Genomic DNA, 21201 nt, shown 5'->3' on the forward strand with positions numbered 1-21201 from the left:
TCAGGTGGAACACAGGGCAGAGCTGCAGGACCAGCTCTGCCAAACATTTGGATCAGGGGTTAAAAGGGCACTCTGAGCTCAGGAGGATTTGGGCCTCTCCTTGAGAATGGGGACAAAGGGCTCGTGGTCTGTCCCTCTGTGGGGTATCCCTGCCCCTCACAGCTTGGGGGAGCTGTGGCAAAGGCAAAGAGAGGGTGGAGAGCTGCTCTCGGACCCACTCGGTCTTAAATCCCCAAAGATGTGGCTCTCTCTTTCTCCTTTTAGATCAGAACAACTCCACTCTTCCTGCATCCAGGTAATATTGACACACAGTCCTCTCCATCACTGTTTGAGCACAGACTGATCTCTGCTAGGATGGTTCACAGAAAATGCTCCAGAGAACAAAAAGCCTGTGTTTGACATAAAACTCAAGAAACAAATCAAAATTATTAAAAGTGACTGATAATGCCATGAGCATTGCACCTGTTCTTGTGGTTATTTTTGCTCTAATTCCAGCTGTCCCCTTCTAAGACAGTTGGTGTGCAAACAGATCCAGCAATGTTTACTTTTCCATTCATAGGATACTTCCATCCATCATTCAATATACAAACACAAGAGCATCCTTACTATTAGACCAACAGGGATAATATTTCTGTTTCCAGTCCTGAAATACTCTGGCAATTAAAATGTTCAAGGTGTTGGCTGTAATGAAGCAACGTACACAACTTTTATTTCCCTTCCATTTTGCACGTGTTGAAAGAGTACATTGAAAGTCAGTTTCTGCTGACAAATTTGCTTTAAATTGATAAACCCTTAACAATTTATTTGTTTTGTCAGTCCAGGATCTGGGATGGATTCAGCTCTTCAGTGTCATGATTGTAGTCAGCAGCTTGAGCTGATAGTTGAGGGTTCAGGCTCTCACCCAGCCACGTGCATCTCTCCAGTGAAGTCCACTGGTGTCAAAAACCTGCTGGGATTACTGAAATCCAGGGATGCTTCTGCTGGAAGGAAAAAACCATGCTGGGGCTTGCAGGCTGAAGGAACAAAGGACAACGAGGCACAAGAAGAGGTCAGAGAAAGTCTGGTGACAACAGCAGCAGAGTGTGAGATACAGAGGAGAGCATGCTGTGACCCTGCCAAAAAGAACAGCAAGAAAATCACCAGTCTCTATTGTAAAGGTGTCATTTGTGATTAATATGGCTCTTTTTGGTTCCCATTTATTCCCTTCTTCCCTAATGAATGAGGTGTTCCTGAGGTGTGACACCTCTAACCCTTTTTGGCTGACAAACTGTATTTATTACTCTTGTCATCCATTAATTTATCCTATAAAGTATATGAAACAGTTTATGGGAAAAAACCTACCCAAAAGATATTTAATATTTCCTCTACAGTCTTGCACCAGGGGAAGTTTTGGTGCTCTTGGAACAGTCTGAAGACTGCAGATCCTGAGGGCTTCCCCAGATATGACAGCTACAGCTGTGCAATATTTGCTGCTGCTGCTTCTTTACTCATCAATCATCTGAGCAGCCAAATGCCACAAGAAGAAAACTTTGCCTTGTTAACTCACATTCAGGTTATTTGTTTCAGGAGAATTTTGTCAGAGGTCTGTAAAGGCATGTAAACAATTTTTTTAAAAGCATGAGGAAAAAAAACCTGTAAAAATACCAAATTCTAAGTCTGGAGGAGATTCACAGATACTAAAATGAGATATGAAATTGGGTGTATTTTACCAAATATTTACTACAATGCTTAAGAGAGGGAGAATCACATAGAATCTTTGTTTCATGGAGATGATCCTATAATCTATTCTGTGCCTCTAATGCTGTGTACAGGCATCAAGGAGGAGACAGAAACAAAAGACTGCACCATCACACTCAAAGCATCACACTGAAGGTGAAGCCCTCTCTCCATATATGCAAAAGTCCTTGAATTTTCTTCTCTATCCAGCTGAACTGGAGCATTTTCACTGTTCCTCTGGAGGAAGGCATTATTAGGAATATAGGAAGCCTGTTGGTTTCCTACAAAATTCCTTTTTGTGCTGCTGCTCTCAGTCTAAAACGTGAAGAGTCTTTTGCTACTTACCAAGTCCTTTCTGAAGTCCCACATTCCCAAAGCCAGCTGCTCTCAGTGTCCTCAGGCATTTGTCTGAGGGGCTCACGGGTGTTTGTCCTGCTCGGGAGAAGCGCTCACTCCTGGCGAGTCCCAGCATCAGCACCTCTGGGGATCCTGGCGCTCTCTGGTGGAGAGAAAAGAACCGGATCCAGCTCTGAAAATAAAGAGAAAAAAAAAAAAAAAAAAAAAAAAAAAAAAAAAAAAAAAAAAAAGTATTTCACTGAAGTTTTGGTCAATATATTTTGAAGAGTCATCGTCATAGAAAAAAATAATAGTCCCAAAAATTATTTTCCTTTTTTCCATTGCAGTGCCAGGTACATTCCAAGCAAAATGCCTGTTGTTAGCCTTTGTCCCTTTTGCAAAATTGTGAATAGATTAAGTACCAGATATGGAATCACAGAATGGTTTTGGTTGGAAGGGACCTTAAAAACCATCCAGTGCCACCCCTGCCATGGCAGGGACACTTTCCACTGTCCCAGGCTGCTCCAGCCCCAATGTCCAACAATTCCAGGGATCCAGGGGCAGCCACAGCTGCTCTGGGCACCCTGTGCCAGGACCTCCCCACCCTCACAGGGAAGAATTTATTCCTAAAATCTAATCTAAACCAGTCTGCTGTCTTTCAGTTTGAAGCCAGATTTTGAGAAAGGTAGAAGTGTGATGCTACAGGGAAAAGCAAAATTGTTAGAATAATGACACTTCTAAATTATGACACTTATAAAATTAGTGGGTGGTAAACCAGGTAGGCCATGGTTAATGCAAACATCATGGGACCATTATTTGTTTTCACACATTCTTTTTCCTTGTGTTCTGGTTTTGGGTTAAACCATGACCCCATGAGAGGCTGAATTATTGGTGCATGAAGGGCTTCAAAAGCAAGTATAAGTGTCCAGGGTGAACCAACTTGGGTCAATTCAAATAGAATTGAAACATGGCTCTGCAGCTTTACTCTATATCTTAATACATAATTTAAAATTATGATTGGTCAAAATAAAACATTGTGACCCATTTGCTCTGAAACTGAGCCAATTTGTCAACAATTACATTCATAGTTGTAAATATAGTCATTTTTTCAAGACATATTTAGGACCAGACCTGTATTTTAATAACAAAGCCAATTTCTGATCTGATGAAACACTCAGCTCCTGGCAGTGTGTCTCCTTAAGCAATTAAGAGATGCAGGCATTTGGGCAAAGAAAACTAAATGACCGTAAATGAATTGCACTTTTCCTGCTATGAGGTCATGGTGGACACATTGCTTTTTCTTCTACAGAGATTGGTGTTTGGATAGATCAGATGTCTCCTGATTTTGCAAATGAACTGAAAATAAGAGCAGTTATGTGGAGGTTTAATGATGTCATCACCTCTGAGCTTTTTTTATATGGAGCAAGACTCCTTCATTAAGAAGAGGATGTTCTCTGGAGGACATGAGTTTGGAGGGTTATTCCAGATCAAGAATCAGATGTGTCCCAGCCTCCTCATCCCCACACCAGCTCCAGCTTATAGAAGCTTGCTTGGTGGCACATTCCTGTGCCAGGTGTGGGGGTTTCAGCTGTTGGTTTTTCTGGGTCTGGATTGAAGGCACTTGAGACAGTCATTCACGTTTGGACTCAGGTGTTTATTATTTCTTATCAGTAAAACAGTTTCACTGCTGTGAGTTCTGCAGCTTTTCATTAGAAGGCACAAAATGCCAACAATCTCTTGTTCCAAGGTCTTTTAAGACTGAACTATCCAATGAAGAACTGACACCTGGATTATTTTCCCTTTTAACCCAATAACTGATCCCACAGAGCTGCAATGGGGACTTCTCTGCCCAATTACAAAATGCCACCCAAACCCATGGAGAAGGAGGAAGAAGCAGCATGAAGAAGAAACCCAGGACAACACCCTGTGCCCTCCACCTTGCTTCCATCCACAACACACTAAAAACCCCAAAACCTCAATTTTTCACCAAGTGATACACCTACACTGCTCTCTATAAGCTATTTCTCACTTTTGTGGATTCTGGTCTATCTTGAAGTCTGGGAAACTTTCTCCATGGATGAGGGTCAGAGTCAGTGCTGCCCTGGGGGTCAGGGCACCCCAGAGCAGACACAGAAATGTTCCCAGTGCCCTGGGTTTCCACAGCCAAGCTGCTGAGCACCTTCCAAAGAGGCTTCTGGCCATCCCACCTGGCCCTTGCTCCATGTCTTTGCACACCCATCACCCTCCTCCTCAGACAGCTGTCACAAAGACTCACAATGGTGACTCAGATGGATGAGATGTGTCCCACGTGCTGAGCCTCACCTAGAAAGGGGCTCAGGACAACACGGGGGACCAGTGTTCTGGCTTTGTGCCTCTCCTGTGCCCCACAACTCCTGAGCAAACCTGCCACAGCCAGCAGGAAGAAGGACAGGGCTGTTACCTGTCTCTGGGAGAAAGGCTGAAATGCTGCATGTGAAAGGGGAAGTGGTCCCCTCTTCCATGAGGGGACATGCTGAGGGATCACATTTCAGGAATGAAGATTTCCAGGTCAGTGAGGAGTAGGCAGTGGTTCCACCACAGGTTGAGGCTATAAAATCTCAATAAAGAGATATAGCCACCTTGCAGGTAAAGGTGGCATCACACAGAGTCCTGGAATGCTGCAAAAAGCTCTGCTGGCCAAAGTGCAGTTTTGACAAACTAAGTATATTTTACACTGTTGCACTCTCCAGACACAGCACTGGTATCAAACCTCATGTTAGACTGCATGAATGGCCTCTTATGAACCTTCCTTCTTTCACGTAGAAAACAGACTCTGGAGCACTGAGGCAGACAATCAGTGGGAAAAGTTTGTATTGATTTTATCTCTTTGCAATATATTTGTTTTTGTATTTATTTTAATTTCAGGGACTGAATAGACTTTTTTTTTTTTTTTGGTAAATTGTTGTGTTCACAGCTTTAAAAATGAAATTTATTAAATAACTATGAATAACTATAAGCCATGATGCTTATTTTTGTAACATGGCACTTGGGGTAATCTCAGACCCAACACTTTCCAGTGCTGGAGTGGTCAGGGAGGCAGCGCTAATCTGAGGCATTTGAAGGTCTCTTCCAACCTTGATGAATCCGGGACTTGGGTATTGCCCCGGGCCAGGTGCAGCAGCTGGGCCTCGGCCTTGTTGAACCTTGTGAGGTTCTTGTGGTCCCACTTGTCAAGCTTGTCCAGGTCCCTGTGCATGGCCTCGTCCTTCCACGGTGTCCCTGCCCTGCTCAGCTTCCTGTCCCCTGTAAATGTGCTGAGGGTGAGCTGGATCTGCTGTCTGTGTCATTAGGGAAGCCATGCAAGAGCCCTGAGGCCAAGGCAGAGCCCTGAGGGACACCCCTCATCCCCAGCCCCTTGCCCAGCTGGTCAGAAGAGCAAGCCCTCAGCACTTGGCGGGGCAATGGGTGTGTCAGAGACTGAGAAAGAGCAGGAATCTGACATGGATCATGAGCTTTCCCAATGGGGAGATGTTAGGAGCTACCAAGAGATCTCTGATGGGAAGAGTCTCTTGAGCGAGAGCTCTCCCAAGGAGATGTCAGTAGCTGTGGAGAGCTCTCCAGCTGGGATGAGGAGAGCAGCAGCTGTCCCAGGGAGAAGCCCTCAGCTACCAAGAATTTTCCAGCTGGGAAGAATGCAAGGAGCTGGGCCTGTCCCAAGGAGCTGTCAGAAGCTCCCCACAACTGTCTGACTGGGAGGACTCTGTTGGCCAAGAGCTTTCCAAAGAGGAAGACTCCGCTGGCCAGGAGTTGTTCCAAGGCAATGGTAGCAGACCCTGTGTGCAATCCAGTTGGGACAATGATGGTGACAAAGAGCTTGCTCAGGCAACTGAGAAACATGAGCGTCCACAACAATGGGGTCAAGCCCTTGCTGTGGGAGAAGGATGTGACACAAACTGAGCTTCTTTGAGCTGAGCGAGAAGAAGACAGGGAGCAAAGACTGGGAGTTTTTGGAGAAAGTGGGCTCCCAGTGCCTGTCCCTTGAGGCCTGGGTTGAGCGCGGGGCAGCCGAGCCGTGTCCCAAGTGCCGCTCTGGGCCTCGCCTCCCCACCTGGCAGCCCAGGGCCTCCTCAGAGCACGGCGGCTTCTCCCGAGGAGCAGGAGGCAGGGACAGAGAGCCCGGTGCCTGCCCAGCTCAGCTGCCCAGGCAGGAGCCCAGGCCCTCAGGGAGCAGCCGGCTCCCCCCAAGAAACGCCCGTCCCGCCTCAGGCAGGCACTGCGGGCGCTGCTCTGCTGGCCCTGCCTGAGGGCACAGCCGGACAATCAGTGCCCGCTGCCAGCGCCAGGCCCGGCCCCGCAGGCCCAGAGCCTGCCCGGCGTCCTGAGGGAGCCAACGGGGCTGCCTCTGTTTGGATGTGTCCTCCAGGCCCAGCGATCCCCGGCTGCTTTGCTTCCTCCCAGGAGCATCTCCCCAAGGCCAAAAGTTATGGTGTGGCCAGCCCCAAAGCAGCAGCCACGGGACTGTGGGACTGCACAGCCATCAAGGTCTCTTCCCACCTTGATGATTCTCAGGTGAATCCCAGAGAATCATCACGGTGGGAAGAGACCTTGATGGCTGTGCAGTCCCACAGGCATTCCACACTGCCATCATCACCCCAAAACCACATCCCTAGGTGCCACCACAACACTTCCAGAGATGGCGAATCCACCACCTCCCTGGGCAACTTCTTCCAGTACCTGACCACTGTGACAGGGAAAACTTGTTCTAATATTTAATCTGAACCTCTCCTGGTGGAATGGAAGGCGGTTTTCTCTCATCCTGAAAGGATCACATGCTGGTCCTGTGGGATTGTGCCCGTGAGGAATGGGCACACACAGGAGGCATTTCTCCAGGGATGTGTCACAGTCCTGCAGTGACAAATGATTCTTCCACAAAAGTGAAGGTAGAATTTAAGAAACGGTACTAGTAAGAAAAAAGGACCACAACCTTCCCACTCGCAAAAACAAACAAACAAACAAAAAAAACTTAACAAAACAAAACCCCCAAAAACCAAAAAACAACAAAAAACAGAAAACAAAAACAACAAAAAAAGGAGTAAGAATAAGAAAATTATGCAGAATAGTAGTAAATAAGAACAAGAAAAGGAAAAGAATAAGTGAACGAGAATGATAAGAAGAAGATAAGGAGAAATAGTAGTAGTAGTAGTAATAATAAGAAGAAAATAATAGTAAGAACAAGAAGAAAAATAAATTGTAGCAGCAAATAATAATAAGAAGAAGATAAGAAGATGAAACAGTTTTAGAAGTAAATAATAGTATCAAATTAAAATAAACACCCACTCAGCCACAGAATGAAGGGAAGAACGTTAAGGTCCTCCAGTTCCAAATAGTTATCTTTTGCTCTCTCTCTCTGAGACATCTTGCTTATTTCTTTTACTGCTCTACCTCCCCTTTCCTGTCACATAAAATCCATGTTAAATAAAATCCGTGTGTTGTTCTCATATGGCCTCCTTTGCACCTGCATTTGGGCAGAGGCCTCTCTCCCTCATGGGTTTGTAACACCTGCTCAGGGTCCCTTCCATCTGCCAGCATTCCGGGATTCTGTCAGCTCCTCTCTTCCCTCTTCTTCTTGCCTCTGCTTTGAGCTGGGAATGTGCTTGAGAATGTCCAGCAAAGAAGCCTTTGCTGTCTGCTCTGGGAGCCCATGTGGCTTTGGGACCTTGTCACCTGCACAGCTCCCTCGAGAGGCAGAACCAGCAGCTCGGGAGCCTTGAGAATTCCTCTCTGTGGTCCATGGCACACACTGCAATGGTCTGGAATTCCAGTTTCCAGCAAGGAAAAGATGTTCCTGCCCTTTAAGGCAAACCTCTGAAGGGGCTGCAAGCCAAGTGGAGAAAGATCTTGCAATGACATTGCATGACCAGCTTTCATAACTTAATCAAGCGTTGTTTTAGCACGTGGATTGGGGAAAAAAAATCAGGCGAGGGTTTTTGCTTGGGAGTTGCCACAGGTAAAGATAGACAGTATGAAAGAAGCAGAGCAGGCACCTACCCCATACCCACAGCGAACCCTTCTACCCCTGGGAAATGGGGTGTCCCCTCCGCGTCCCCCCTACCCTCCGAGGTGCCGGACACCCACTCCAAGCCCATCTACCCAGGGGACCAGGCTCTTGTCTTAAATCCTTTTACCCCAGGGGCTCCGGGTGCCTGAACTCCGCTACCTTCAGGGGCACAAGGAGCTCACCCCGGCTCCCTTTACTCCAGAGCACCAGGAGCACATCATGAACTTGTCATATCCCCAGGGGCTCATCCCAAACCCCTCTTACCCCGGGGGCACCGGGCGCCCACCCCAAGCCCGTCTCCCCCTTCCGTCCGTGGGCCAACGGGCGCCCACCGCCGCCACGCAGCGGAGCACGGCGGGCCGCGTTCGCCGCCTGGCAACCGCCCCCGCTGGGCAGCAGCCAGAGCCGGCGCCGGGCCGAGCATGCGGCCGGGGCCGGGCCCCTTCTCCGCCGCCCTGGGGCGGGGACTGCGCCGTGGGCGGGCGGGGCAGCGCGGCGCGTCCCAGGGCAGCGCCGGTGCCTGCGCCGGCGCCCGCGGGTCGTGCGAGAGCCGTGCGGGGCTGCGGCCGCCGCTCCCCGCCGGGCGCGCCTTGGACCCGTCCGGAGTCGCGGCCCCATTATGGTCAGCCATGGCGTGGCTGCCGGGCGGGCTGGCCGAGCTGCGCTGGGGCGCGCTGGTCGCTCTCTTCGTGGCGGCGCTGGCCACGCTGGCCGTGTACCTGGTGCAGTACGCGCTGCTGGCGCTGCGGAGGGGCCGCCCGCCGCCGGCCCCCGCTCCGCCGGTGCAGCGGGACGAGCTGCTGGAGGAGGGCGGCTCGGTGCTGGCCTGGGCGCTGTCGCGGGGCAGCTGGAGGCGGCAGTGGCGGCGGGCCTGGGTGGCGGCGCTCAGAGCCGAGGCGGCGGAGCGGGCGGTGAGTGCCGGGATGCAGGTGATGGATGGAGGGAGGGAAGGGACCGGGGATGGCCGGCGGCGGCTCCCCCGCGCCCGCCGGGACGGGGCCGGCACCTCCCGGCCGCGGGGCATCGCGCCGGGACGCGGCTCCGGGCGCTCCCCGCTGTAGGGACGCCGGGACTTGCTGCAGGGATGTGCCGGGTGTGTGACTGACCCTCCGTCTGTGTTTGAATATTTACACGTGTGCGTTCGGTGGCTGCTTGGCAGGGATTGCAGCAGGGAGCCGGCCGGAGGCGCGGAGTGGGAGCAGGGAAGGATGGGGAGGAAGGAAAGCCCCGACCCCCGCAGCCCCTGTCAGGGGTTCACTCCGCCGATAACATTGTTCGGGCGTGGGGAGGAGGAAACAATGGAAACTTCCTGGCCTGAGCCTGGGGCCCGTCCTTCGGCAAATAATTCCCAGAGCTGGGCTTCCCCCGCCATGCCTCAGGCCCTGCTGTGTGTGCTGTAACTCCGGGGGCTGGTGGCTCCGAGCCCGCTGGAAGGCCGATGGGGGATGCTCAGGTTTGGTCAGGTTGCCTGTACCCGGGTCAGGGAGGATGCACAAAACGCGGGGTTTCTTCCCATGCCGACCTGCCCTTCCTGGAAAAGGCGCAGTGTGGCATCCTGCGCGTTGGTGTGTGTTGGTATGCCCGATGAGGTGAGGAGGTTAAGTGAGGCTGTGGCAAGCTGATTTCCTTGTCCTGAGGACTGAACCCTTGTCGTGTCAGTGCAAAGTGCTGAGGATAAACTCTAGGAAGTGGCATGTCAGTGCAAAATGCTGAGGATGAACTCTAGGAAGTGGCATTGGCATGTCAGTGCAAAATGCTGAGGATAAACTCTAGGAAGTGGCATGTCCCCAGCTCTCTGAATTTGCGTGCGTCCCAGACCGAGGAGGTTCCTTCTTACATGTCAGAGAGCAGGCTGGGGAAGAAGGAAGAGTGGGGCAACATGTGTGTGTGAAAGATAAGGAATAAAAATGAACACTTCCCAAGTATCATTGTAGGCTGGGCAGTGGAAAGAAAATATTTTGTGCACCCTTTCAAATTGTGCGATGTGGTTGAGAAAAGAGTGAGTTGTGCTAAGAAATGAAGGTTGGTGGAAGAGAAGGGTCCAGACAGCTTGAGCACAGGTACTGGAACTGAAAGTAACCAGCCGCAAGTGACAGCTTCCTGTCCCTGAGCAGAGGTCAAAGCCCCTTGAAGGGACAGGGACGGGCACACCCTCCCTGCCCAGGTGAGAGCTGGAGCCGGGAGTTCAGCGCCTGGCACTGCAGCGTGGTGTTGATCCCGCTGTCAGCCTCCCACAACAATGTCAGCAGCACAAAGCTAATGAAATTCCTGCAAAACAACCTGGGGTGATGAGGGAAGCGGGGCTGAGTGCTCCGTGTGGGCAGCAGGTGAAGAATGCAGTGCTGATGCTTCTGAAAGTATGACCTCAGTGCCCAAGGCTGCCTTGCTTGCTGTCTGTGTGAAGACTGAGTGGCTGTCATCACTGTCTGCCTCCACTGATGAGGAGGGCTGGGCAGGGGAAGGTTTCTTTCCTCACCTCTGCAAGATGATATTTGGGGTTTCTTAGTTTTGGCGTAGCCTACTGCAGCCCTATTAGTGGGCCAAACCAAACATGTCTTTTCAAACTGCAGTGCTGATAAATCTTTGCTGAAGAACAGCAGTTTTGCTGGACTCTGTTGTTGTTCATGGACTTGGCTCTGCACTGTGTACCTTGATATTCTACTACAGGGAAAGATGAGTTATGATTAGGCCCATAGTTATGTCCTAAGTATATGTTTTCAGGCTCTACCCTGTATTATGTAGTGAGGTGTCATGCAATTAATGCATGGAAGTTTTGACATACATTTGCAATTCCAGGAACTCGACTGGCAGTGCAATTTTATCGCTTGTTTTCAAGTGATGGGTTCATCACCTAATGATGCTCTTTTTTTTCTTGTTAGGATTCTCAGTTGCTTACATTTGAGGAAGATGACCCAGCAGAACCACTTGAGCTAGCAGTTAAAGAAGTTACCAGCATTGTAAAGTCAGCTGGAGAGAAGGTAAACTTTGGATTTGTTGCCTTTCGGTGTACTTTGGGTCAGAAATGTTTTATTAGTGTGAGTGGGAAATTTATTTGTCAACAGATCTGTACCCTTGACCTGTGTTTGTCGAGGCAGGTAAGAGGCTGCCTCTCTAAAGAACCTGCATTGATTCACTTCTTTTGCATGCTGTGAGCAGGATGTGCTCCAGGGCTTCCACCAAATGCACAATAACCAGGGTTATGCCAAGGTTGTAGCTACACCCTCAGTGAGCTCATGGAGCAGCCCTCTCCTCCTGAGGATGTTCCCCCATCCCATTGCTGAAGTGTGCAGTGGGAACTGCATTGAGAAGAAGGAAATTTCTCTCCTGGCACTGGCAAACATCTTTGTCTCCTCTTGCTGTTTGTGTGGCTGATGACAGGTTTGCTTCCTACGTGGAGCTGAGTGAGGATCAGTGGAACAGGTGCAGAGTCCTGAGGGTGAAGTTTTCACTCTGCTGGTCCTTGTATTCAGTGAGGAGCAAGTGATTTCTTTCTTTCCTCCTCTCCCATTGCAAATACTAGGAGGTGGTTCAGTGCCTGTGAAATTAAAATAAGGCAAAACATGGCTCTTGGAACAGTAAAAATGCTTTAAAAGGGAAAAAAAAAAAACCTATATATGTTTATTAGCAATGATAGTTCCTGCATTTTTGTCCTAGTGACTAGTTACATTAGGCACCTGCATCAAATTAGCCTAGTGCTTTTCTTTTAGTTTTGCTTTGTTATTTTGCTTTGCTCATCTGATTTAGATGCTAAGCAGCTCTACTATGATTCCTTTGAAAACTATGCATGCTTATCTGCCTGATACACAACTTAGTGGCACGCCCTGACTGGTGGCAGCTGGGGATTGTTAACATGTAAAGCTGTTTGTGTACTTATTTCCTCCCTTTTTAAATTTTTTTTAGTACCCTGAAATAAATGGATAATAAAATCCCTGCCCCAGCAGTGGGGCTGGAGAGACTGGACTTGGTAGGGCTGTAGGGTTGGCACAAGTGTTACTCTGTGCCCCTGGAAGATGCCAGGATGGGAGATTTTAAGGAGAGGGCATTGCTAGGTCTGAAGTTGATGTGCTGTGTCATGTGTGAAGCCAGGACCCCAGGGAGAGCTGCTGCAAATAACAGCACAAAAAACTGCTGTCTTGCAGTGCAGTGTCTAAAATGTTGCTGGAAGGGACAGGCAGGGCTGGGTTGAGCCATTCCAGCATCTTAATGGAGGTGTTACACTGCAGACAGAAATCTGATGTGCTTTCAAAACAGCTTAGACTAATAGAAGTACATTTTAAAATTTATTGGAGTAAAAAAGGTTTGTTTTTATACACTGGGTTCTTCTGAACACTGCCAAAACCCATTTCAGTAGTCTTGTGCACAGCTGCTGGAAAAAGTTCTCTGAATCATTCTTATTCCTTCACTTAAGGTACAACCTGAATATTTATTTGAATTACAGGGTATAATAACCTTAGAGTGGCAGTCTGGTAGCTACTTTTCCTTCTTCTTTAAATGCATTCCTTTCTCTAAACACCTCAGGAGTTCTCTTATATGATAATTGTGTCTTGTATTTCCTGAGGTAATACCAAGGCTGTTTGTTTTTTTGTTTTTTTTTTTTTTTTTAAGTTTTCTTTTTTTTCCCCCCCATCCTCTTCAAACTCTCAATGTTTGCATGTGAAATCAAAATCTCTCTCTGCAGCTTGCCCAAACTCAAAGTTACAGACATGGCTGGAATGCTGCTGCTTCTCAGCTTGGCCCAAGCTGTGGTGATAGGAACAGAGCTGCTCTGTGGCTGGAGGTTACACCACACTGCCCCTTGATAAAGCCTTATTTATGTGTTGCCTTCACCCCAATTTTGGGCCAGAGCCTAAATATATAGAATGAATGGCCTGTTTTCATTGTGTGGTATTGGTTGTTTTGTTTTAATAAAGTAAACATTAGAAATATTCTTGGTCTTGGCTTTTTCTGCCAGCCTTTCCATTAGTGCAGTCCATTTCCAGAGGACTTGAACTTCACAACAGAAACAGCAACAAAAAAGGCAATGAAAAAGAGGATTCTCTTGCTGGGGACTTGGCACAGAGGGTTTGGATGGAGCAGGCTGTGACAGAAGTCTCCCTTTTTTTCTGCTTCACACTCAAATGGAATGGGGTAAAATTCCTCCAGAGTGCCATTCCTTTAATGTCACTGCTGCACTCCTGACTGGGACCATTCCTGGTGTTTATTTCTGATTATTTTTAGTGGAGTGAACTATCCTGACTGTGATGTACAGTTCCTGTTGTCTTTTAACTCCCCATTTTGCTTCAAAAGCCATCCCAGATCTTTGCTGCTTTAATGACTGGGGTTTTTTTACAAGCCTAGATGGAATTATAGCCCATGGAGATTTTTTCCTTGGCTTTTTTTAGTTTTTGCACTAATATAATCCTTTCTTCTTAATATGTTTACTCTTCTTTCATGGTGCTTGCTGTCAGTAAATGTATTATGAAGGGATTATATTTCCTTCCAGCTTTTGTTTAGCTTGCCTGCATAAGTTGCTCCTTAAATCTCCTTTTACAATGCTGTCCTGTCTCCTGAGTCTCTCCTGTGCACCCATTCTCAGCAGCAGCTCCAGTTAAATCCATGTTTTTGAGCTTGATGGCTGAAGGGCCACACAGCCCTACAGGTAAAGTCTCACAATGCACGGAGGCAGCTTCTTTTTGGCTCTGGAAGTTCTTTCCTGAGGGGTTTTGGGCTCCAATCTGCCTCTCCTGTGGCTGCTTCACGCTATGAGTGCCTTGCTGCATCAAGGTCTCTCTCCCTGTGGTGCTGCCCTGATAATAAACTGTCCTTTGTGTGAGCAGGAGTTGTTAATTCTTACACACACACATTCTCTGTATTTTGTGTTGCATTCCTCTCCTGCTTTTCAAGGTCTTTCAGCTTTCTTGTGTGTTGACCTAATCTTCATTTATGTTGCTGATTCCCAGCTTGCTTTCCTGAGCATCACATTTGCTTTCAGGTATCTCCTGAGGTATTTTGGACTTTTAACTGTGGGATAGGTTTGGTGCCTGAAAGAATCTGTGGTGACCTGTTTGCAGCTTTCACCTCCCTGCTCACTGTGCTGTCCTCTCCCTTTCAAACATCCCTTAATGGGGGAGTGATGGAGTAAAAGCTTAATTGTTAGTGGGGTGAGCCTACAGAAGTAAACAAGACAACATAATGATCTAACCTTCTTCAGAGCTGAGTGCCTGGGAGGGGAGGACATCCTGATGGGAGTTTGTTTTCTTCACTGGAAGTGATCCTGTGTAGGAAAAAAAACCATAACAAAAGCAAAACCAAAACCAAACAAAACAAAACCAAAACAAAAAACCAACCCCTCCCCCAAAAAAACCAACCAAAAAAACCAAAACAAAACAAAACAAACAAAACCAAAAAACCTAAGCTTTTTTCCTTTTAAAAAAATAAAAAATAATTTTGTCACTCCATCAACAAAAAACACATTCCTACAATCCTGAGTTTGGCTCTGTCTTCCAGCTGCTGCTGCAGATGTGTGTGAGCCTCCTTCAGGCTTGTGCCACATCTGCCAGCTTGGCACAGGGGTTAGGGAAGCCTGAGCACCCCAGACTGGCTCTGCAAGTGAATTACTGTCCAAGCTACCACAGCACAAACTGGCAAACCTCTCCAGGTTTTTCTGTCTCCTCTTGGTCTCTGTGTCTTCACTGTGCTGTGTCTCAGATGGTTTGGAAAGGTTTGCATGATAGTGAGGCCAAATTAGCAATTCTAGTTCTGGTATTGATTTATATTCCCCTTTCTGAAATGTAAGTACTGCTTCCTGTCTTTGCACTGTTTGATGTTCATTTGAACTTGTTAGGTGGATTGAAAATCCTTCCTGTCCTGTCTCCTTGTACTCTCTGCTTGTTTATTTCATTCCCTCACTCCCCATTTTTTTCCACCTATTTGAATTTGAATGTGTTGGTCTCAAAGGAGTGGATAAATTCACATGTTCCATCAACTTCTGCTTTGTTTCTGTTGCTGACATGGAAACTCTCTCTCCTGCACTGAGTCCATCCCTCACCCTGCCTTCACTGTGCTGTTTACCACCATTTGGAAAACTGGTCTGAGGTTTTCACTGTATTTAAAGGCAAATTCAGTTTGATACTGGCTTCTAAAAATCCACACCTGCCTGGGTTAGACATTGCATTTGTCATCTCCCCTTCATTTGCCCTGGCCACTTGGTCAATAGTTTGGGTAAAGGAGTGGAGAAGAAGCTGAAAAAACCCCAGAAGAAATGAAGGAATTGGTTCTGGTAACCAAGAAGATAATGTAATTCTTCTGAACAGCTGAGTGCTAATGACTGTCAAAAGGCAGAAGTTTTTGACTTAAAAAATATTCTTGTGGTGAGGTTTTCAGCTGAGCACACAAACTGTCTGTGTGGCCATTGACAAGATAAGTTTTTCATGCCAAAAAGAAGAGGCTTTTCATAGTAAAACCCTGACAGATGGGAAACTGTGAAGGTCCTAAATCTTACAGTGAGATCAAGGCAACTTTCACTGTGTGGCTGCCTCATGGTTAATTCTGATTCTCTTGTGAAAATGTTAAATATTTGTGTTACTTACATACTACTGAGTAACCTCGAGTAACCTGCTCTTTCTGGAAGTAAATACCAAGTGCAGTAAAAAAAATTTCCTTCTAGAAAACAAACAGAAAAGGCAATCAAGGCCTGTTCTGCTGGGGGTTTTACAAACACATGTGGTGTGTTCAGGGCCTGGGGAAGGTGAGGGAAATGTTCCCCATCAGGGCTGTCAGAACTTCCCCCTGAAGTCACAGCCAGGGGGGGAACCTGCTGCTGCACTTGGGGAGGGAGGAGTAAAGAAAAGGGAACGTGTAATGCACAAATTGATGGGGTGCCAGTGCCAAAACTGAAACCTCAAGGCAAGAAGGCACCGTGTGTGAGGAGCAGGGGCACCATGGTGCTTCTTGAGATTTTTCCTTCCTTTTTTCAGGAAGGAAAAAACTGAGCATTTTGAAGCCTGTCCAGAGGAACTGCAAAGAGAAAAATTCTGGATATAGAGGGGGAGGGCATAGCAGGGAAAGGGTTTTAATAGCTTTGAGTGCACAAGTTTGGACACTTGACTTTCTCAGAAAAATAGTCTTGCTCAACCCACAGTGCTTTTTCAGTCTCCTTTCTTCCTGTGGTTTCTTATCTGGAAGAGAATTGCTTTTAGGATAATTGTACTCGGAGTTTTAGATATGTGTGAGCAGGTTGTGTCACAGCATCTGCAGCTCAGTGGGGCTGAGTGCCAGCATTTTCCATGTGGGGAACTGAGCCCAGCCAGGTGTGGGAGTTTTGGCACTGCAGCTCATCCCAGGATGAGGATGTCAGGTCAGGGATGGAGAGGAGAGGCTGGAAACAGCAGGAATAACAGGAATGCCCTCCTGGCAGTGGGGATTAAGTACCAGCTGTGCATGGGGAGGGATGGCAGAGGACTGAGGAGGAGCAGGGACACAAAGGTACCTGAGGAAGGGCAGGGAACTCCTTCCATGGAGAGAAGGGTGTTTGTGCCAAGGGAGGTGCTGGAGGGAGGAAATACCTTGAATTGGTTTATTTGTGCTGCTAATTCACCTCACTCTGTTTCTGCTGATTTAGGAGATGTGCCTTGCCCAGAGGTAGGATCACAAGAGGGAGCTGGGGGTGACCCCTCTGGGAGCTCAGAATCAGCTCCTCCCAGCTGCTGTGCAGGGCTTGGTTTTTAAAGAACAGTTTGTTATGAAAGTGACAGGTTTTCTAGACTCTAAAACACAAAGGGTTGATAACTGGAGGTGTCTCTGGTGAGGGGAGTGGGAGAGACAACAAGGAATATAAATGAAATTAAAGAACTCTCTTCCTATCAGTCCAGGTTCCTCTGTTCTCTTGTGATCACCTATCCCTCTTTCTCCCCCTGCCAGCCAGAAAGGGCTGCTTTGCCTGGCCCTCCCTTCTGCAGCTCTTCATCTGTGCAGAGAAAATGAATTTGAAGAAGCAGGTTGGAACAAGGCAGGGGGAAAAGGAGCAGAGCACGGGAAGCTTCAGCGTTTTTCTTTGTGTGCCTGCCATGGGGGAAGTGGCCTACATATTTCTGCTTGGGTCTATCAAAATCACCTGCTACACTTCTAAAGGAATGTCACTCAGCAAGGGAAGCAGCAGTTGCAGTCTCTTTAATCACCTTTTCACCACTTGTGGCAGCATCGGAGATGAAAACAAAGCTGCTTTCTCTTCAAATTCTAGCCCAGAATTCTGCTTCTCTCAGTATTCTGACTCCATCATCCATCCTGCTCCCAGAACAAAGGAATTCACCTGACATAAATACGTATTATTTTCCATTTACAAACATGGAACCACTCCTTTTGATGATTGGATTAAAAGTTGACAGGTGGCTGTATGTGGGTGCCACAGTTTTTTTTAGTAAAAGTGAGGGCAGAAGGGGAGTAGGGCTTAGTAGATGTCATTGGCAGGAAATAAATTAATCAAGGAGACTAAAAGTCCAAGCTTCACTGGTTTTGGCTTTGAAATGGAAGGTAAAAATACATTTTAAAAACTGATTTAGCATCTCTTGACAAAACACAGAAAGAAAAATGAAAGTTCTTCCACCTGCAGTGTCTGTTTCCATCCTTTACTTGGAATTAAACATGATTTAAGAAATAAGTGACACATGAACTCATTTGTCAACTCTCTGGCCACACTTTTATTTCTTTTAAAAGCATTAATCAACCACGTACCTGGCAACCTTGGCTCTTGGATATCCAGAAATTCCAGATGAATGGCTCTGCATTGCATGTACAGCAAGTCCAACTTGTTCTGAATGCATTGAACTTCCTATAAATGTATGGAAAAAACATGTATGGATGATAAAACACTGCATTTAGGATATGGAAGTTTTTGCATCAGACCTGTCCTTTTTCCTCAAAAAAGAGGGAAGAACCTTTTCCTTTTTGAAGTCTTTAAAGAGTCACTCTTTCAATCTTTGAATGAAAGGAATGATTCTGTGTCTCAGCTCAGCTACAAGTAAAACAAGCAGCTGGAAGTAGCTGGGCTCTTTGTTCTTGTTAGCTATTAAAAATCCTTTCTGTTTTACCATAATCCTGGGTGTTGGTGTTTGTATGGGATTAAGGTCAGAAGTCACTTCTGAAGGAATCTGGACTTAGGGAAAGGGGAGAGGTGAGGAAAACTCATTTGTCCACTTCTACACTATAATTTGCAAAGATATAACCTGAAAAGGCAAATCTATTGCTTGGGGTGTGGTTGGGATTTCTATTTGTCATATCCACCTCCCCACCCCCTGCACCTTTGTAATTAAGTCTCTACCTTAATGGATGTACTCAGGACCTTGATAAAGCCCTGGCCATCCTTAAAATGTACCCCAGAGAGCCCAGGGAGATGAATTGTATTTAAGGAGAGACAGATAAGGATCTTCCAGGAGTTACATGATTCCTCTCAAAGCTTTCAGCTTCAATTCCAGTGCCCATAATTGGAGCAGTAAGTGCACAAACACAATTTAATAGCAGCATGCAGAGTTTTTGTCAGACAAACCTTGCAGGGAATTATTTGTCTGTGCATTGCATTGACCTGGTTCCCTGTGCCTGAGTCAGTGTGAGGAGAGCCCAGCTGTCCTTCCCACAGTGGAGCTGTGGGGACAGTAACCACAGAGGGACAGTGGCAAGCAGCTCTCCTGCACCACCAGCACATCTGTTTGCAAAACAAACATGCCTCTGTGGTGTGATGAATAATTCCTGACTTCCACCCCATGGGCTTCCCTGTGCTGCCAGGAACTCTCCAGGAATTTCTGCACACTCCAGGAATTTTGCCTGGCAGCTCCAGCAGCTCAGTCAGTTTGCAGAGGGGAGGGAGCAAAAACTGTCCTGTGTTTTCAAACTCAGTGTGATAACAAGTTAAATTACTGCTCCTAAAAGTGTGTTGCACTCAAGTGGGCACTCAGACTTTCCCCAGACATTTAGCTTTGTCACCACATTTCAGGCTTTCTTGGTTTGGTCAAAGGTTTGAATAAATTCTTAAAGGCTCCTGCTCCTTCTTACCCGCTGAGAACTGGAATTACTCAGACAGAATCCTCTGCTGTAGCAGCAGGTTTATTCCAGTTTCACATTTTCTTTAGTTTCACTGAACTAAAGATTGTGAGGTATATCAGCTGCTGCTCAGAGCAGAAGAGGAAGAAGAAAAAACATCTTTGCCCTCTTGGAGCTTTTAATATGTAGATTTGTGAAATGGAAAGGAGTCCTTGTCAGGCAAGGAGTTACTTCTGAATTAGATAATAATACAAAAGAAATTTTGGGAAATGCCATAATTTGCTGGTATTAGATTTCATGTACAGATTTGAATACTTGAACTTTGTGCTTTCAGAAGGAGGTGGGAACATGAATGAAACTGCTTAGAAATTTTCCACCTGTGCAACTTAACATAATTCTGCTAGCTTTAATTCCTGTCTTACTTTCTTTCTTGCCTTCACCAGACCTTCTGAAGACTAATTTGTTTTCCCTTTGTTTCCCCTCATCCTTTTCCTTTTTCCAGGTGGTTTCTTGCAATGTTGTGGGGGATTCTGTGAAATTCCTCGTTGCTGTCTCAGCCCCTCCGCCCGCGGCTGCCGAAGCTCAGTCGTATTTTGTGAAGCTGTCCCCAGTACACCTGCAGGTGAAAAGTCTTAAGTGTTGTTCTCTCTTCCCTTCCTTTTGTTTCCCCTCTGGGGCAAGTGGTAAATACAGAAATTAAACTGCCTCTTCAGGAGACTGGGGATAAATAACATGTTGGGTAGACTACTTGGATATCTAGAACAATTCCCTTTTTTAACTGGCCTAAACTCTCAAACTTAAGCAACTTCTGCCTCCTCAGAGTGTCACTTTGAAGTTATCTACTCAGAAACTGATGTCATTCTTCCTGTGCTGAGCCTTAGCGTGGAGAATGACCTACAATTTCCTTACAGGACACCACAACAACTCTACAATAACTCTTTTCCTGTCCACAGCTTCAGCTCTCTGTGAAAGACAAAGGAGAAGATGTCAAAGTTGAGTGGCTCCTCATTAACACCGATGAAATCAACTTTGAAATCCAGCCAGCAGTGCAGGAGGTCAGTCAGTTTTATTTGTTGTAATGGTAGAACAGATGAGTCTCCATCCCCTTGATCCAAAATGTGGTAAAGATCATCTATCAAACCCCTACACCTCTGAAATCCAGCAACACCTCTCAAGATCACTGAAACAAGTCTGTATTTGACAGACAAATGACTTTGCAAACATCTTTCATCTAACTCCAAGGTGTGAAAAATGTCTGTTCCTAAATATCTTCTCTCAGAACACTTCTAAAATAATAAAAAAAAAACCCCAGTTGTGATGATATTTCCACCAAAGCAATTAAAACGCTGCTCCTTCCCTAATTTAAATCAGTTTTGAAGTCTGGCAGCAATAGATCAGAAATGGCTGTGAAAAATACAGTTATTTAAGGAAATGATGGATGATCTAAAAATATTTTGTTGCTTTTGGAATTGCACCTGATCTTTGTTTATGAGCACTGATTCATTGGGCCATCCCCTGCAAGTGTCATCTTGACTTGGGTTCTCTTCTGCCTTTGACCCTTCACAGATTTTTATTTTTGGCACAAATGTGGTGATTTAACTTTTCCTACAGCTGTGGGGGAAGACTTATTTCTATTTTGTGAAGTTGTTTTCTTGACTGAAGGCCTTGTTAAAAAGTAATTTTATTGTAGAGCTGCTTCTGTACTGAGAAGGGTACAATCATCATAATTTATTACCACAGCTTTTGTCTATAAAAATGTGAAACTCATAACTAAAGCCAGACAAGCCTTTTGAAGTGTGTTTTAATATAGGATTTACCATGCACACATAGCATGTAAATGACCTTCATATGCTGGGGTGGCATGTTGATTATCCACATTTGAGCAGTCATTAACTATTAAACCCTTCCTGACAAACACAGATGACTCTGGTGCAGTCACTGGGCTTCACAATCAGCTTTTTGCTAGGTGCCCAAGTCCAGCTTTGCAGAGTTGCACCTGTTCTGCTTTGCCTGCATGTTCGGAATGAGCCTGTTAAGCCCTTTATTCATTAGAGGGTTTTATTTTCACTTTTGAAGTTTGTGTTAGCACTTATGGAGGAGGA

At 46.5% G+C, this 21201-nt stretch overlaps 1 protein-coding gene and 1 long non-coding RNA gene across 2 annotated transcripts in view; one reads left to right on the forward strand and one right to left on the reverse strand.

Moving 5' to 3' along the window:
* Window positions 1–677: 677 nt before the first annotated feature.
* LOC131080183 (uncharacterized) lies at window positions 678–8418 on the reverse strand. The gene is made up of 3 exons (XR_009114145.1): window positions 8354–8418; window positions 2062–2245; window positions 678–1112 (listed from the first exon to the last, which is right to left on the reverse strand). It is a non-coding gene; the product is annotated as an uncharacterized LOC131080183 (long non-coding RNA).
* A 246-nt stretch (window positions 8419–8664) lies between these two features.
* Window positions 8665–21201, forward strand: part of C2CD2 (C2 calcium dependent domain containing 2) — a 36366-nt gene continuing 23829 nt past the window's right edge. The window contains exons 1-4 of the mRNA XM_058018358.1: window positions 8665–9000; window positions 10969–11067; window positions 19602–19721; window positions 20053–20154. Coding sequence (XP_057874341.1) covers window positions 8719–9000; window positions 10969–11067; window positions 19602–19721; window positions 20053–20154 — 603 coding nt within the window. The 5' untranslated portion in view covers window positions 8665–8718. The remainder of the gene's footprint in view (window positions 9001–10968; window positions 11068–19601; window positions 19722–20052; window positions 20155–21201) is intronic.

Source organism: Melospiza georgiana, chromosome 2 (genome assembly GCF_028018845.1).
Source record: "Melospiza georgiana isolate bMelGeo1 chromosome 2, bMelGeo1.pri, whole genome shotgun sequence".
In the NCBI taxonomy this organism is placed as follows: domain Eukaryota; kingdom Metazoa; phylum Chordata; class Aves; order Passeriformes; family Passerellidae; genus Melospiza; species Melospiza georgiana.